At 44.5% G+C, this 18593-nt stretch overlaps 1 protein-coding gene across 1 annotated transcript in view; it reads left to right on the top strand.

Annotated features, from left to right (window-relative positions):
- Positions 1–18593, top strand: part of MDGA1 (MAM domain containing glycosylphosphatidylinositol anchor 1) — a gene marked incomplete at its 5' end in the record, with an annotated part of 96409 nt that overhangs the window by 18514 nt on the left and 59302 nt on the right. The window contains one exon of the mRNA XM_009075546.1: positions 1000–1293. Within this exon, the coding sequence (XP_009073794.1) occupies positions 1000–1293 (294 nt within the window). The remainder of the gene's footprint in view (positions 1–999; positions 1294–18593) is intronic.

Below are 18593 nucleotides of genomic sequence, written 5' to 3' on the forward strand. Positions count from 1 at the left end.
TCAGAAAATGATTGTGGCCGTATTTGCCTCAGCTGAACTGTTAACTCTGATGCCTAACAGCTAACTCTGATGCCTAACACAAACAAATTGTCAATATTATGTGGATTTTAGCACAAGCATCCCCTTCCTGGGTTCTTAGTGGAGTTGGTCATGCGAACAGCAAACCTCTTCCTACTGACATCTCTGCACCCTTTAGCTGTAGCCACTGCGTTACTTTTGAGCTTTGTTTATGAGCATAGTTTTGTTTGTCAGTTGATAGCTGGATATTTCTTCTACTGTGCCTCCAACTCTAGCCCTGGCTCAGCAGTGGTTCTGCTGGTTGAGCTCTTCCCAGTCTGGAAGGGATGCCAGGAGTGATCTTTGCTGGGACTCATCTCTCACTCAGATGAGCTAGAGGTAACCAATGCACTGTGAATCGCAATGTAATAAGCCAAGACACTTAACAGAGCTGAGTTCTTGCTGTGGTTCAGGAGCAAACAGGGATCCCGGACTGGAGATATGATCTACAAGCACCTAATCCAATGAGTCTTGGTTTTGGTCTGACCTGGATAAGGGGTGTAGATACCTTGGCAGATATGACTTTTATTTCTTGATCAAAAAAATGCAGTTCCACTTGAGAAGTTCACTGACCAGAAACTGAGAAATGGATCAAAGAGGCTTTTGCCTTTGGGTTCCTCAATGCTATACCTGCTACTGGATAGCATTTTGCAGGCAGAGGGATGGGAGCTGGGATACAATTGTATTGGGATACAATTGGCACTTGCCATTGATCTTAGGATACAGTGTTGGAGAAGCTGGGATCTTCCTTGGTACCCTGCAGCTCCAGACCCTGTAGGATGACTTGCATAAACAGTGTGTTCATAGAGGCGTTACAGTGTGTCAAGTGGAAATCTTTGGGTTTCAGGGCTGTTGGTGTGATTCAAATGCAGGCATCTCAAGCATGCTCCTTACTTGCTGAAAACCTAGTGTAAAATGATTCCCATCTTGTCTCCCGTTTAGTACCACCAACCATCAGTGTCCCTAAGGGTCAGTCCACCATCACCGTCCGGGAAGGCTCCAGGGCTGAGCTGCAGTGCGAGGTTCGTGGGAAGCCCAAGCCACCCATCATCTGGTCCCGGGTAGATAAAGAAACTCCCATGCCTTCAGGGACAATGACAATGGAGACATATGATGGGAAGCTGCGCCTGGAGAGTGTGAGCCGAGAAATGAGTGGGACCTATAAGTGTCAGACAGCCAGGTACAACGGTTTTAACATCAGACCGCGGGAAGCCCTGGTGCAGCTCAACGTGCAGTGTGAGTATAACCATACAGGACTGGAGTGCCTGCCTGAATGCCTGTGTACACAAAAGCCTGTGGGCTAAACGGAGTTGACCTTTCTTTCTGGGCTGAGAAGACACATCTCTTTTGTCTGGGGATCTTTGAGCAGTTTGTATTTAATTGGTCTGGCTACACAAGACTAAGGGCAGTGTATCACATGGCCAGTGTGTTACAAGTGGAAGGGAGAGGTGGTGTATGTCTTTCTATTTCCATATCATAGGGTGAGTGCAGAACAGCAGCTTTACTAGGTGTGTGTTTATGTGCATTACATGTGTGTAAAATACCTTCAGCGCAATCACTCAAAAGGTATCAAATGAATGTTAATTAGACGATTTCCACCCCACAACCCTTTCTTCAACTTAGTTATCATTTCTGGATATGTCTCAACTGTTTTGTCTGAAAAGCAGTGGTAGGCAGACCTAACAGGGAATGCATACTGCCAACTGGTTTTGATGCAAGAAGGCTGTGAGTTAGAGAAAACTGATTCTTAGTATGTGGTGTATGGAGTGATTTCAGAGCTGGATGATGCTCCCAGCCCGGCTTGTAGGCAATATCTGTGCACAAAGGTGAACACAGAGGAGGTGATGCTGCTGGTGTCTGCTTTGGATGACATCTCTGTCCTTTCCCTGAAGTGGTTTCTCCCTCCAGAGAAGTGAGTGCCTACTCAGCTCCCATGCTGTTGTGATGTGTTTTGACTTGGAGTCCATGCTCTCAGTCCTACAAGACTTAGTAGGGTCAGTCTGGGCAAAGGCAGCTGGGTAAAATTCCTTGGTCTGGAAGGAGCTGTGACTATAGGAGTGGCTCTCCCTGCAGAGCTTGTCCCATCAGGATGATGCAGTTGTTCAACTCTTGGAGGGTACTCTGAGCAGTGCAGGTCTGACAGGTGTGGGGTGGGCAGGGAGCAGGTTAATTTGTACCTGGGCAAGCTGCCTCTGGGCTGTGACTGACAAGCCTCCACACATGGCAGAACAGCACTCACTAGACATGCTATCACACTTCTTCCAGGCTCTCTCCCCAGGAGCAAGAGACGTGAGACTGGAACAAACAACCTGGCTGAAACCAACCAGACAAGCTGCTCACAGGTGTGAGCTGCTGGGAGTGCAGCAGTAACAGTGGTGTGTGAAATCCTGCAGACCTTTGCATATTTGAATATCCCCTTTTAAAATTATCTCTGTCTATTCAGGAGTGTGGTAAGAACTAGATTACAGGACGAGATGGGGAAATGTGTGCAGATTTCCATGCAGTTAGGTATGTGTGGAAAAGCTTCCCTTAAGCAGGGTGAAAATGTGCACCTTGGTTTGTGCTGTTTTGGAAGGCAGCCTGGGTGAGGCATATGGGACATGGCAGGGAGGGTAACACTTGGTCACCCCAAGAACTGATAAGAGATGCAGCAAAATTTCACTTGGAGGCAAAGAACCATCAGATCTGCTGATGTCCCCAGTTTGGTGTTGCTGCCTGAAAGCTGTATGGCCCTTGCTGACCACCATTGCCCCTGCAGAGGGAGCAGCAGCGCTGAGCTTGGGATAAATTCAGGCTTACTAGGTGGTCTGGAGGGGGATCACAGCCCTGCATCTTGGGCTGAAAGGACACCAGTCGCTACGCAAGAAAGATGGTAGGTACAAGCCAGAAGCTGTTTGTTCATCTGTTTGATGTGACCCTCAACAAGACAAAGATGCGATGAACTTCTGTGTAAAGAGCAACTCAACATATTCTTCCTACGGCTCTTGCCAAGGCCAAGCAATGTTTTATTGTGATCTCACCCAAGTAATGGTGGCATGGTCCATGCAACAGCCCACCTAAACAGTTCTCTTCCCTTCTCCATCAGTTCTGTGTATCCTTAATTGAAGCTGAGTGCATACTGAGTGTTTGTACACCTGAGCTGTCTCCTCCTGCCCGGAAACTCTGGAAGGTGGCACTGCCTGTTCTGTGCCTGAGCAGGCAGCTTTGGTTTCAGGGCTGTCATTTGCTCCTTCCATCAGTATGAAAAAGAAACTGCAAACCAAGAAAGTAGGACAAGAATTGCCCTCATCCCTTTTACAGGCTCCTCTTTTCCCACCCACTTCCTCCCTCAAAATACACCCAGAAACAACAGTCCCTATTTATCCCTCTCCTCCTTGTTCATGCTGCTGGAAGGATGTGGGTGCCACAGCAGGGGCCACTGTGTTTATTTGAAACACTGCTTTCCAGCGTGGGTAGCTCATTAGTCCGGTGGCTTCCTTGGGAATTCTCATCCTGTTGGAAATGGAGATTGTGTGGCTGCTGCAGCCCCCATGATGAACACTTCTGTCACCTCCCCCAGCCCACCCATCCCATTGGAGAGCTGCTCTGGTGGGGTGTGCGTCCACACGGGCGTGCGCATGTGTGCGTGCATGTGTGTGCATGCAAGTGTACCTGTCTATGTGTCAGTGTGAGCTCTTTTTGAACTGGCTCACTCGAGGGAAGAGTGAAATCCGGATGATAATGTGGTTGTTTCTCTGATTTGCTCCAAAGCTAAAGTTGCAAAATCAATACAGCAGATCTGATTAGATGTCAGAACCTGTTTCTGTGTTTCTCTTTTCTCTTGTTTTTCTCCCCTCACCCTCATGCATATATGGCTGTTTTTTAACAAACTAGCCCAGAAATAGGCTTTGCCAACTGCAAAGCAATAGTGGAAAGAGAAGAGGACAAAAAGAACAAGTCAGCTGTCAAAAAAAGGTGTTTGGGCTTTTTATTATTTTTTGCTTTTTGAAAGCAGAAAAAGTTGCTCTCCTTTTATCTTATGGTCTGTAATTGTCTATCATCAGCTCTCTGACAGGTTGGATGGTCTGTTCTTGGGACTTCTTGGTCTGAACTGTAGAGCTTTGAAAGATTAATAAGTTCATGAAAGTCTTTGCAGTCTTACAGCTCTGTGTTTAGGATGAAGAAATGTATACTGGTTAGAACAAGAGATTGGACTTGTCAGAACTCTTAGGAATCTACCTCTTGGAGTGGTAGTCTTGTCATGTTTTCCTGTGTCTTCAAAACAGGGATAAAACTTATCCATCTCATCGAGGATCTGTGGGGCATAACAAACACAGCACTTTGAGGTCTTGAAATAAAAATAGCAAAGGAAAGGATGAGTGCTGTGAATAATGTTAATGCCATCACTGATATCAAGGGGTTTTATTCGCGACCAGGTACTCACTCTTAGAAAATCCCAGCTGTAAAATGAATCCTCTGCAGAGGTGGGTTTAAAATCAGGGCTGGGTCATCCTGTGTAGTGCAGAGAGCATAAGGTTGTAAAGCACACACTAGAAAATGTGCAGCAGTCTGGGTTTTGGAATACAATAGTGTCACTTGGGCCAATATGTATGAAAGGAGGAAAGAAAGACAGTGTGCATGTGTGGATCAGTGGAAAAGATGCTACCTAGATACCTAGAATTTAGCCAATATATAATAACAAATTGCAAAACAAAATGTTAGCCATGTGTCCTAAAAGACTGGTCAAAACAGCATTTCCAAGAATTGCAGTTAGTAGCGACTCTAAACTCTAGCCGTTGCTAGAACTGGCCTTTGAGATGACTGTCTTAGCATGGTGAATACGACATTTGCTCTGTTACAGTCTCATAAAACAGTGCGGTGAAAATTGCAATCCTAGTACATTTTCCTGCTGGAATGATACTGTGCCAGCTCTGATGCTTTGTCAGTCCTGAACAGCATGTTGTAAACTGCTAGACAACACAGTCCAAGTCCAGCTCAACCCTGCACTCGTCATCCCACCTGATCCTTGATGCATCTACTCGGGTATTTTCCTGCATATATTTCGTCACAGCACTCACTACTTGTTGTCTCACCTGCTCAATCACCTGAATGGGTTCTCCCTCTTTGGATAACCACCAAAGCCTGGTAGAAGAGCACTTGTCTCCTCTGTTGAGAAGTGTTCATTAGTTCACCAGATTTTGAAGATGAGATAAGCAGACTTTTCCTGGTGCCATTTTTGTCTTTGTCAGAGTTTTTGGTGTCTCTGAGTGCCCAGTGAAGGAAAGTAAGAAGGAAGAGGGGATATTTACAAAGGGTTGACTTTGTTTTGGATAGTCAAGTCTGAAAGTTGGCCCTCTTTCTCCTTTTGGGATCACACAGCAGGTAAGATCTTGGCAGGAAGAAAGACTAGAAAAGGAATTAACTTTAGTGTCTCCTTCCCTGGAATAACATGGCCTGTGAATTTTGCCCCTCCTGGATCCAAAATAATAGCCCACAATCATCTGGGATTGATCTTCAAAGGATTACACTTGTTGCCCTTAGGTAAAATTTTGCCACATTAAGCAGTAGGTGGGTTATTGGGTTTTATCTTAAAAGTGTAGTGAATTAGGTATAATGAGGAAAGCAGATTGACATTCCCTAAAGGAGAGACAGTTATCATGGCTAACAGGACTTCAGAAGCCATTTATAGTCCTAGACATAGGCATTGCCATAGGGCTGGTGGCCAGCAGGTCTGGCTCTGCCCTGGCCTGGAAGACAGCCAGAATACGTCGTGCTGGGGCATCTGTTGCCCTTGTCACTTTAACTAATGTTCAGGTGGGCATAGATATGTTTTCCTATTCAAGCTCACACGCTGGCAAATATTATTCCTGGTCACACACTGTTGACTCATTCCTCTTTAAAATGAACCCATTAGCTGTACATCAGGCAGGCGATAGTCAGCATCAATTTCCCCTGTTATCTATGTAGCAAACAGAAGAGCAGGGAGGAGGGGAGGGGGTGATACTGTAAATAAGTAAGAAGCATTGCTGGATCCATGCAACTGGAAATGGAAATGCATTAAACTGTTTCGATCAACTGTTGAAGCCATAGCTCAATGTCAGTGCTCTTTGCTGGTGCCCTGCCCCCTCCTGAAACATAAGCTTGGATATTAACTGCTCCATTAAAAGTGCTCTTGAGACATGCTTTTGGTGTGGGGATGTTTTTTGCAGAGTGGCTAAGACCAAGCTTTTGGCTCCTGAGAGCTTCCTGCAGCTGTCCCTGCCTATAAAGGGAATCTAAGAGAAATGAGACTGTCAAGGGCCAGAGCTGACCCCTATCTGCTCTGCTTATCTATCTTGCTGCTTGGCCATGTGAGCTGGAGTATGGAGCCATCTGCTAAGAATTTTCGACCTGGTTGGTTTAATTTCTGGCTGTATCAATAGTGACTGGTTTATTTTTTTTATTCTTTTCATCAGTGAAGTCCATCCTAACACCCTCCTCCAAGCTGAGGACCACTGTTCAGGAGCTAACTTGGGGGCAGAGGGTGATTTTTCTACCCTTGCGGTAGCTGGAGTTTTCCTGCTCTTCCATTCATGCTTCAGTATTGCTGTTCTGCATGGTACAGGTCTTGCTGCCAAGAGAAAGAAACCTTGGACGCTCCTACCAGCTAGAACTCTGGCATGTTCTGGCTCATTTTAAACAATCAGAGGCTTAAGAATGGACTGACGTTCTTGGGAAAGTGTGTTTGTATTCAAAACCACAAGAGATCTGTGCCTTCTGCAAGTTCAGTGTTTGCCAATCTGGAGACCTTCATTAGTAAAAACCAAGAAAATAATTTGTAGCTATGGGCATGACCTTGAACCACCACTCTGAACAGAACCTGACCTGGTAGTTAGGTTGCACTTTAATGGAAATTTTCCCTGCTTATCCCCAAATTTGCTGTGTAGAGGTTTGTGTGACTAAGCTGAAAGTATACATGTTATTTCTGTGTTTTATCAATACACAGCACCCCTCTGCTCCCCGTGTTAACAGCAGAAGGTTTTGTTCCTTCACCCGAAAAGGGTGATTGTCAACACCCTTTTTGCTTGCAGTATTGTGTTTGGGATTAAGCTGCTTAGAGCTTGTGTTTGTGCACGTAGCCCTATCCTAGCTGATATGGTGTTAGGATTACTCACTCTGCTTCTCAGTGCCTGGGCTGCTAACAACTAATTAGAGTTGTCAGTCTCAGGACAGGCTGAAGGAGGAATCAGTTTTACTCCTTCATGGCTGTAAACCCAAACGTCCACAGTTCGGAGCACAGTAACAACCACAGAGACTTAGAGCTGTCTCCAGATTTGTCTGAACAATTACTGTCTATTGGTCACAGCCTCCAGACTGTGGCTGTGACAGCACTGACATCAGTTTTGGATTGGGTCTTAAGATGGGTCTACTACCACCAAACGTAGTGTAGGACTTGTTGGCCCTACCCTCCTATCAGCCTCATGGCATTAAGGGGCAGATAGCCTGTCAGGCTAAGGATGCTTAGCTAAAGCCTTCTTCTTTGGAACCACCTTTATGTTCATAAAGCATAGCCCCAGGACTTCTAGTGCTGCTTTTATTGTAGTGTTGTATGCAGCTTTAAAGACAAATGCCTTTCATGGGGTAAAGTGGTTGTATGAATTTTGGCTGGTCTGAATTTTTGACCTCTGTGTGTAGCAGTTGAATATTACTCTGCAGAATCCTGGTCTCTTCTCTGCTTGCTGCCTTGTGGGGCAGGTTCCCATGTGCTGCCATTCAGTGAGGTTTCTTGGGAAGTCTCCCTTGTGCCCTGAGAGCTTTTCCTATTTACCTTTTTGACTGAAATTGGTCTGACAGAGCATGTCTGCACGCTGTGGTGGCCAGGAGATATAAGAGACTTGAGACATAAAGAAAAAGGCCCAGATGGTAGGGGGGATTCAGAGGCTGGAGAGCAGATTTTGCAAAACTGGCATGTCCAGTCTGTGGCACCACATGTCAGATACAAAGTACTGTGAGGCCTCTTTGCTGTGCCCTGGGTAAATGACCGTGAAAGAAGAGAGGACCATACTCAGATTTATGTATCAGGAAGGTGAGAGCCTCCCTTAAAGGGAGGACCTGTGTGTGCTAGGTGAGACTGCAGCCTGCCTGCACTGCCATTCAGCTTCTGTGCAGCTCATTACTCACCTCTAAACACCTCTGGGGTTGTAATAATAGGCTGAGTAAAAGCTTGTATGAGAACTCGTCGCCTAGAGAGATGAATTTGTTTGATCGGAGGAAAACTGGTTTAAATCAGTTAATCCATTTCTCGGATATTGTTGGGAGAAACAAATACACATTCCATAATCTGCCATTATCCTGTTTTTTGGCCAGACTCTCCAGGAAGAGCAAATAAATTTTATTGAGAGACACATTCAAGCTATACAGTTTTGTCAGGAAAGGAGAGACAAGAGCTGTATAGACACAGTGGTTGGCAGACAATCTTGGTCATCTCTCTGTGGACATTTGCTCACCTTCTGTGGCCCTTTCCAGGCTGAACACCACATCTCATACTGTTCTAATGCAGGCATTCCTTTTAAGGTTTTTCTGCCATGGCAACTGTTTTTCCTGTAGGGCCTAGTTATATATCAGCTTGTTGGGATGAAAACCAGTTCCAGAATCCTCTGAAATGCTTTGTGCTGGGCATCCTACAAGGCTGTGCATGTTTGAGTCTGCCCAAGCATGTCCCTATCTTTAAGGCACAAGAGCATACTGCTGCCAAGGGACTGTCAGACACTTTCCCAGTGCTTCCCATCTTGCCATTCTGGAGAAACTGCTTTAAGTCCTATTGTTGTCTGGGTTTAGGCCACAGGTAAAACCATGTGTATCAAAGATCTCCAAAGTGTGATATGGCTGGTGGTACACAGAGTACATCAAGGCAAACTGGCTGGAGGGAGAGGTTGTCCTGGCTCTGCTTCCCTTTGCACGGGGATGTAATACAGGCTCCTCTCTGACATATACTCTGAGTATTTTGCCACGTGCTGGCATCCAGTCAACAGGTCAGAAATAGTGAGTGTGGCATGGCAGCTGCCGCCAAGCTTTCTCTCTTGGTCTGTGCAGCACCAGTACACGTCCAGCAGATATGGGAACTTGGCCAAGGAAGCATTGTGGGTCCTGGAGTGTGGAGTGGTGGGATATTCTCTGCCAAGGGTGATGAATAGCACTGGGATATGAGTTTGTGGGGAGTCTGTTAAGGATGAAGAATCAGAAAACTTGTGGGTTGAGGTTAGAACAGTTTAATTAAAATAAACCAGTATAAACAGAACAGTATAATAATATACAGTATAAATAAGAGTATAATAATAGTAATAATAGTAATGAAAAGGGGAGCAAGAGAGAGAGAGAGAGAGAGAGAGAGGAAAAAGCCTCAAGAAAAACAAGTAATGCACAGTACAGTTGTTCACCACATGCTGACCAATGCCCAGCCCATCCCTAAGCAGTGACTGGTGCCTCCCAGCCATCTCTCCCCAGTTTATATACTGGGCATGACATTCCATGGTATAGAATATTCCTTTGGTTAGTTTGGGTCAGCTGTCCTGGCCATGCTCCCTCCCAACTTCTTGTGCACCTGCTTGCTGGTAGAGCATGAGACACTGAAAAGCCTTTGAGTTAAAGTTTTAGTTAGCAACAACTAAAACATCAGTGCATTATTAACATTATTCTCATTCTAAATCCAAAACACAGCACTGTATCAGCTATCAGAAAGAAAAGTAACTCTGTCCCAACTGAAACCAGGACATACTAGCATCAGAAGACATGGGGCAAGGGAGGTGGTAGTTGGAGCAAATTAGAAAACTGCTGTCAGCTCTCATGTTTTAAGGCTGAGTCACTGAACAGGAAAAGAGGGAATGGCCTGTCCCTATGCCTCTTGGTGTCTGGGACACGAGCATGTTGGGTGCCCACCTGTGGGGAGAGAGATGCCACAGACCAGAGCTCACTAGGGGAACAAGGAAGACACTAAGCGGACAAAAACTACAATTCATTTTCTTACAATAACTCTCAGCCTCTGCACAAGGGTCTGAGCCACAGAGAAGTAAAAACAGCTGTCCACACCTGCGGGGGAGCATAAGACCTCAGACCTGACACAGGACTTGTGCCAGGGGAGAAGAAGCCCTTTTGCCCCAACCTCTTTCCCAGAGAGAGCTATGTGGTGCCATGGCATTGTGCCTATGCCTTTGCTTTTCTCCCATGATTTTTTTGGCCATAAACCGTGCCAAGTAGCACCTGTGAGGGAGCAGGAGCAGGATTCCATGCTATTCCTCACCCACGCCCTGGACCCTGGCACTAGAGCAGAGCTGTTTCCTCCAGTCCAGCTGGAAGACTGTGGCAGACACGTGAAGGTAACTCGCAGAATAGCAATGCCACTTTTGAGCAGGGAAGACCCCAAGACACTCCTGATATGAATGGAAGCCCCAGTAGGAAACTGAGCATCCTGGGGGTGTTTTGAATTAGCTGCGACCATCCTGACTCTGAGCTCTGAAACAGCACTAATTATGTTCACTCCTATAGGGAAAACATTTAAATGTGAATTAAATTTCAGAGGTGCTCAGGCTTCTCCACGTCCCCATAGGTCTTCCTGTTGCAAGTTCTGTGCGGAAGCACAGTACTAGGAGGCTGAGGGTTCAGTTTGTAGAAAGGTCATAGAGGCCTTTTGGAGCTTTCTGTGGAGAAAGGACTGCTCAGTGACTAGTTTGTGCTTTTCCACTTGGGCCAGTTTCTGAGCAAAAAACTGTTTTTTCTTTGAAGCCAGGAAACTGTTTTCTCAGTAAGCAGAGACAACATTTCCAGCATGCACCCTTCTCACCCTATTTCACTTCATATAGTTCCTGCTTTCCTCTATTCTTTGCTTCTCTGTTGCAAACACAAGTAAGCTCATGTGTGCACATGCTCTTTCCTTATCTCAGCTATTGCTTCTGATTCAAATTTAATTTGCCTCCAGGACTTGAGGTAGAACAGTTGTTTTTCTTTAATGAACCCAGCAATGAACCTGCAAAATCATCATTGGCCCAGGAATTGACAGACATGCTTAAATTTCCTAGTTGCATGTGGACCTGTTCATTTTCTTTGATTTTAGAGTCCTTGTTTCTGGGGTCATATGTGGTCATGGGGAACCGTGGAAATTTTTTGTTGCTGTTGACTGGGAGGAAGCTACTTCTGGAACTGTTAGTCACAGAATCATAGAGGTTGGAAAAGACCTTGTAGATCATCAAGATTAAAGATCTCCAAGATCACCTTTGACTTAATAGCTCCATGCCCACTGAATCATATTGTGAAGTGCCACATCCCCTCTTTTTTTTTGAACACTTCAACCACTTCCCTGAGTAGCCTGTTCCAATCTTGACCACCCTTTAGGTGAAGAAATTTTTCCTAATATCCCTGGAGATACAGGCTTTCCAACCCCAGTATCCCTGGATCTGTAGGCATTCTCCTTATCTGTCCTGATTTGCCAGGCTGCAGAGGGGTGAATGGGATGTACAAGACACTGAGAATTACTTGATTTCTGTGGCAAAGAAGCACCAGGGGTAAATCCCTGATGGTAAAGGTAAAAAATGGCAACTGAAGGCCATTCGAGATGATTATTCATAAACTCTTGATCTGTTGTGACTTGCTCTCACAGCTGATGAAACCAGTGCTGCAAATCTCATCCATCACAAATATGCTACAGCTTGGCTAAGTATTTCATAGGAGGAATTGGTTGGAGTGCCAAAACTAACAGAGGTTTCCAGCAGTGGCTGTGATTGAGGTCAAGAGAACAGTGAATGATAGTGGTATTTGCTCTGAACAGGGATTTTCCTTACCAAGTACTGATTGCAAAGAGATACTCTGTTGTCCTAATCATAAGCTAGAATACAGTAGCTAATAACTTAATGCAATATAGATGGGCTTAATAGTGCTAGGTCTGCTGGGATTTTCTGAGCAGTTCATAGCTTATGCATAATATAAGCCCTTTAGCCAACATTCTGGTATGCTGTAAAATGGGGAACTGGGGTCTGGGGGAAAGGGAGCAACCCTCCATGCAAGGTAGTTTGCTGGAAAGAGCATAATGGATCTAAAGGGATGAGAAAATTATGTCAGTTGGCTGGGTCAGAGGAAAACAGAGCAACTCAAAATGAGTTTTTGTGATTTGGAAATCTTTCGCTTCCCCTTCGGCTGCTTGTAGTGAGGCCTTGCAAAAGTCCAAGCTTATGCATGGAAGTGGGCAAGTTTTCATTCCGATTTACTTTCTAGGGACCAACTCACATGTATAAATGAAAACATGCAAATGGAACTACCTACAGATTTTAAAGAGGAGGAAAAAGTTGGGTTTTGTAGTGGGGTGGTTTTTTTGGTTGGGTTTTTTTGTTGTTGTTGTTGTTAGTGTGGGGATTTTTTGTTTGGGGTTTTGCTTTGTTTTGTTTTAAGAAAAAACATTTGGAGAAGCTTATGAGCTCCAATCTGCTTATCCAAAATGCTATGCCTCCAGCTTCCTGACCATTATGAGAAAGCAAAAGGTCTTTGAATCTCTTTCTAATCATTTTGTGCTGTTTGTCTAGACAGGAGACTTAGTTATATGCCAAACGTAGTCTCTATCACTAGTGGAGCTGACGAACAAGGTGAGTTTGTACATCTAAACTTGGACTATTTGTACATTTCAGTGCAGCAGCTCCTCACACACTGAAATGACAGAGAATTCAGTGTGTGCCTCAGTTAGTTCTTCCAGTGTTTTTTCACTCTCATGGTTCAGTTGTTGTCACTTAATCTAAGCCTGTCTCATTTCAGTTTCCAACTACAAGCTCTGTTTATGCCTTTGTCTTCTCACATAACGAGCTATTTGTTATCAGCAGTCTCTTCCTTGTGTAGTCTCAGACACCAGAATAATCTCTTAGCCTTTTTAGTATGCAATCCAGAAAGAGTCTCTTTAGCCATTCACCACAAGGCATGTTTTTCAGCCTTTGATTCATTTTTATAGCTCTCTTCTCAGCTTTTTTTCAACATCATTCTGGCAGCATGGTCACACATATTAGACAGATTTTCAAAAATTATCTTACCAATGTAGGTGTGATGCCCATCTCACAATATATTTAGTAAGCTTTGGCTTAATTATCCAAGAATTTGGACATCTTTGGACTACAGAATTAAGCTCAAAGCTGATGTTCACTCATTTACATCGACTCAGGCTCCTCTTGGAGTCATTGTCTCTTTCCTTGCAAAAGTCACACATTCTTTTCTTAACAGTTTTCTTTCCAGAACCTTTACATTATGACCTTTAAAGGTCAAGATTTTCTATGATTCTGTGATTATCCAAGATAAATTGAATGCAGTTACCATAAGCACATTCCATCAAGCAAGCAAAGTTGTCCCGTGTGAGGTACCTCTTTAGGATGTTATTTACTGCTGCATATTTTATGTCTTCTGCAGATGTTGGTATCTTACCCTGACATAGTCACTTAAGAATGGTGATTGTCGGTTATCACTGCCTTTGTGTGGGAGGGAAGGAAGCAAAGCACAAGCCACATGCCACAGATGTGCCAAAGTCTGCACCCAGTCTGCAAGTGGATGTAAGGTCATACAGACACCAAAGGTGTTATATGTGGTGTTGGCTACACAGCCTGAACAAGAGACTTTATAAGTGACAGACTTTAGCTGTGCCAACCTGCTGGCTGGATCTTTGACCTTGGTAAAGACGTGAAATAGCACCAGTTTAAGACGTTCATATTGGAGAGGTCTTCCTAGAAAAGGTCTTCCCTCTCACTAGAGAGATCTCATTAGTGCGTGCAACCATTTAAAATTTCTTTTTGAACTCTTTCAGTTAATGTGTTTTTAATCTGCTTAATGTGGGCTGCATTTGAATAGTATTACATCTTCAATTAGTCTGTCGTGTGGAAGCAAGCCAGGATCTTTCCAAAGCCTGAGGATGTTATGACAAGATAGTTACTTTTCTTGTTGCTTTCTCAAACACTACCCAGTTTGTCTGCCAAGGACCCATAAAACTATATTAATCATAATTCATTTTTAACTTGGAATGTTGCATCCCACATTCATCTTCCATGAGGTTTTTTATGGAATCATTGAGGAATAAAAAGGTTTATTGCTGTTCGTTCTGAGGTCTCATCTGCTTACGTTGACCCAATTGATTGATGTTTGTACTGCCGTAGGCAATACATGCATGGAGGGTACAGAATAATTTTATCTCCTCGGGTATTCACAGGATGCTATCACAAACTTCCCCTCAAAGGCCTGGCTGGAAGAAGTCTTCCCACATATTTTCCTACATTCTGTGGCATTTTTAAAGATTTTTATGAGCTGTTCTTGGTCTGTTATTCTGCCATTTTTGCCCTGATGAATTCAGATCAGGGTACACAGACCTAGCTAGAGTCTTACAAATACGCATAGCCTATCTCTGTCATCTCTGGCTTATGTCACAGATTTAGCTACAGATATTCCCAGATTTACATCCACGCAGGTTCTTTCCAGAACTGTATGCAGAATTATGTCTTTTCCCTGCCCACCACAGTGGGATGGCTCAGCAAACATTGCTGAAACGTGTTTAAAATGTCCTTTTTACCTGGGGTATCTGATTTGTGAGGTGTTATTATCTATCATGGAGAGGGTGGAAGGAGCAGGATGCTATGTTACAGTGTGTGCTGCCACAACCCCTTAGACTGATGATTCCTGAAGGATTGACTCAGGCCAGGATCCACTTTCAGACTCTGAAGCAATGGGTCAGAATGAGGAAGGTGACAGCCTTACCTTTTGTGTCCCAGCAGAGTTGGGAATTAGAATAATGGAAACTTATGGAACCAACTTCAGACATTTATCTGTTGGACCAAAATCCAGGAAATCAGGATAAGAAATGGAGTGTGTACTTCCCACTTGTCCTGCATATCACCTTTGCTGGGTCCTAAGTTTCCCTCAGTCAATGTGAAAAAGTATCTGTGAGATAGGCAAGTGCCCACATGACAGGGATGCTGCTTCTCCAAATGGTTCCTGCAGTGCTGGCCTGGTTTGAGGTCAGCCACAGAAAATCGAATGCCAGATTGGATTTATCCAGTGAGTGGGACTGTTAATAAATTTCCCTCTCCTGGTCCAAGTCCAGAGGAGATGGGACAGAGCTGACGGCCATATGGGGAGGTTGAGGGAGCAGTCTGCTGTCCTTGAATGGTTGCCAGTTCTGTCACTGGCCTCCTTCCTGTGCCCTCTGCTGCAGAGAAGACCCTGAGCCCCAAAGAGTGATTTCTGGGAGTCCACAGTGCCTGCAGCTGTCAGAAGTGACAGTACTCTCCCTCATGCAGGGAATGAGGGAAGCTGCAGGGCTGTGTCTGCATCAGCAGCAAGGCTGGTGTGCTGCTGCTTCTCAGGAAACAGATTGCCAACTTAGAGAGAAGGCATGAGGTTTCCAATGCAGGAGCACGTCCTCTATAGCTTGAGTCCATGCCCTTCTCTGAGGCAGTGATACCATTCATATCTGAAGAAATGGGACTGCCAAGTCTGCCGCTGTCTCCACAGTCAGTTAGCTGTTTTGGGAATAAGGTGTAGGGAGATGATTGTCTGTAATGAGCAATCTGCTGAAGATGTGTTCATGAAAAGCTATGATGGTTACTAGTATGACAGATAAAGCATTTTTTTCATAATCAATTAATAGAGGAGGAGTTGGGCACAGGCTCTTATGGAAGTCACACATTTTAAACGCATGCAGGTAATGGTGTGAAAGACGGAGGGGAAAGAAAGACAGGACTTCCAGATGGCAGATATGGTGGCTATTTGGCAGCTGGCTTTTTGGAGCCAGTCACTGTTCTAAAAGACCTCAGCCATTTCATCTGATGGACCTCCTGAACCTATCCTCATTTTTCCAACCTTCGCCTGTGATTGATTAGATCTACCTTGATTCATCTGAAGATGATGATGACAATGATGAAGCAGTAACCATCTAGAGAGTGACAGTAAAAATGCTTACAGTAAAAAATGTTCTTGCCTTTCCTTTTTCTATGCTATACATACTGATCCTGTGTTTTTAAATTGGATGCATTTCTTGAGTTCCTGTACATACCACCCCCCTTGTTACATTAATTCTTATGGGAAAAATTGCTTTGATATCTGTTGACCTCAGCTGTTTCATCTATGAGACTGAACATTTGCCATAAATCTTTTAGTTTGAGCATCCTTTCAGCCTCTTTATGAATGGTTACGTTTTCATTGTCGTCATCTTCCTCAAATGAATCAAGACCAATCAAGGGTGAAGGATGGAAAAATGGGGCAATGATGACAGTTAGCAGAGCAGGATATTAAAAAATTGGCAGCAGAGCTCCAAGGCAGCAGATAGAGAAGTGATGGAGAACTGGGTGTTGATCTATGCAGTGTTCTTCCTCCTTGGTCCAAATTCCCTACTAGGTCTGAAGCAGAGGCTGAGGAAGAGCCTGTTCTGTATGGGGAAGCTTGTCGTCTTTCCACTCTGTAGATAAGTGGTGAACCACTGTATTAACTCTTCCTGCTCTAGCTTTGCCCTCTGAATCTTTTTTGCTTACTAGTACAGACAAAAAGTTCAAAGTAAACATATTAAGGAGTTCTGGTTAGTATTTGATTATCTTAATAATCTTGGATGGTCCTCCTTCCCCTACCAGGCTCTTTCTGGCTTGAATCTTTCCCCTTTCCAGCTCTGATCACCCCATTATTAAAGCAGGTCTGACTTTTTAATCAATGTTTCTGGTTTTGGCTGTGCTACCTCTTGCTTTTCCTGCCTGTAAAGCAGCTGTGGAGGAATTGTCTTGTGGTCCCAATTTAGCTTTCAAACTGAAAACACGCGGTGAGGTAATGCTGTGGCCCAGCTGTGAGCAGAAGGCTCTGACCCACTGTAGCCCTGACAATCAGTGCATTTCTAAAGCAGGGACTCTTCTCCATTTTGAGAGGACTGCAGTTCTCTGAGGTACTTTCTCCTGCAGCCTCCCTGCTTTTAACTTTCAGTTCTTTTATTAAAAGAGTGTAAATATATGGAGGCAATTGAATCACTAAGGCAGCTGGGGGTAGTAGCCTGTTGCTATTGGATTGCTGCTTGGAGTCAGCAGTCACCTCTGCCCGGTAACTCCTCTGGTTGTGGGTGAGATCCTCCACAGGGAACAAGGGGATACTCCTTGTAGGCGATAGCTGTGTACTCTGGTCATGAGCCCTAGTGGTGGCACTAATCGGGTGCTGCCTGGAGTCCAAATATTTATCAGCATATTTGCTACAAGGAACAAGCTGGTGCTTGTTTTCCTTCCCAAGGTAGCTTTGTTGTGGCATGCAGCAGTTTGAGCACAGGAGGTGTCTCCTGTCCAAGAGCAGGATATGCTGTCCAAGTTTCAGATGCATGTTATGACTCAGCTTATTCAACTCGTTAAACAAGGCACTGAGAGTTCATGAAGAAGTTCATATAGAATGGTGGCATTGGCCACTAGTGTGCATTTGCTTTGTTCTGCTTTCATCTCAGATAGCAGAGATGTGAGGGCTGGGATCACCTTAGACTCCTTGTGCAGGCACAGGACAGAGGCAGACAATGCCACCTAGGGATTCCTGCCATCTGAATCATCCTCTGTAAATGTCCCTCTCACTCAATGGCCTTGGAGGGAGTCGGCCTCAGTGAAGAACCTGAAGTTAGATGGGATAAATTTGGGCTTTAAAGTCCTTCTCCAGCTAGTGCCAGCTTTGCTGTCAAGCCTGGTGGTGGTGGATGATAAGTCCTTTCCCAGCTGTTACAAATCCTTCTCAAGAATGTCAAGGGCCTATCCTAGAATGATGAACAGAAGAGATTTGCTGGTTTCCCCTCTATTTTCCCTTCTTTACACTGTGGGTGGAAGCATAAAGATTGTGTTCTGTTGTGATAGTGTTTCTGCTGGTAAGGTTGCAAATGGTACCTGTTGATCTCTGCCCCATTATGGGCCCCTGTGCCCTGCTGTCTGTGCCAGCTGTAAGATCCAGGTTTCTCTTTTAAGTTCCCCTTTCCTAAACTTTATGCTTGTGATTCCTCTGGCATTTAGAACCCTAGGACAGTGTTTCTGCCCAGAGGAAACAAGATCTAAATAGGAACTAACTAAAGCTGTGCTCTGAAGAGCAGAGGGAGGGGAGAAAGAGGAATTGCAGTGATACATGATACATATACATACACACTTGCACATGTAAAATGTAAACATCTTCTTGTCAAGGGCTTTGGGAGGAGAAGAATCTCTCCTTCTAGTATTTGTTGAGGTTGGGAGCTACTGGGAATAAGGTAGAGTTGATTACTAGGACATAAAAACACTTGTGGGGAGGGCTTGCAGTAGGCTTAAACTGCAGCAAGGGAATTGGGTTAGGTGGTAAGAAACACTAGTGATAAACTCTGAAGTAAGAGGAAATATGTGGATTCTCTGTTTTGGAAGAAGAATCTCATTTAGTTCTTTTTTGTGGGTTGATTTTTTTTCCTTTTCTGTAGTTTGCACTGGCAGTGAGTTGCTTTATTCCCAGAACTACCCAGCTGAGTAGCTCACCTATGAATTATTGAGGAGTAAGATAACTGGTTCTCTGCCAAAAGTTAATGCATATGGGATGCTTTTGGGGAA

Source organism: Acanthisitta chloris, unplaced genomic scaffold (assembly GCF_000695815.1).
Source record: "Acanthisitta chloris isolate BGI_N310 unplaced genomic scaffold, ASM69581v1 scaffold2870, whole genome shotgun sequence".
NCBI lineage: Eukaryota > Metazoa > Chordata > Aves > Passeriformes > Acanthisittidae > Acanthisitta > Acanthisitta chloris.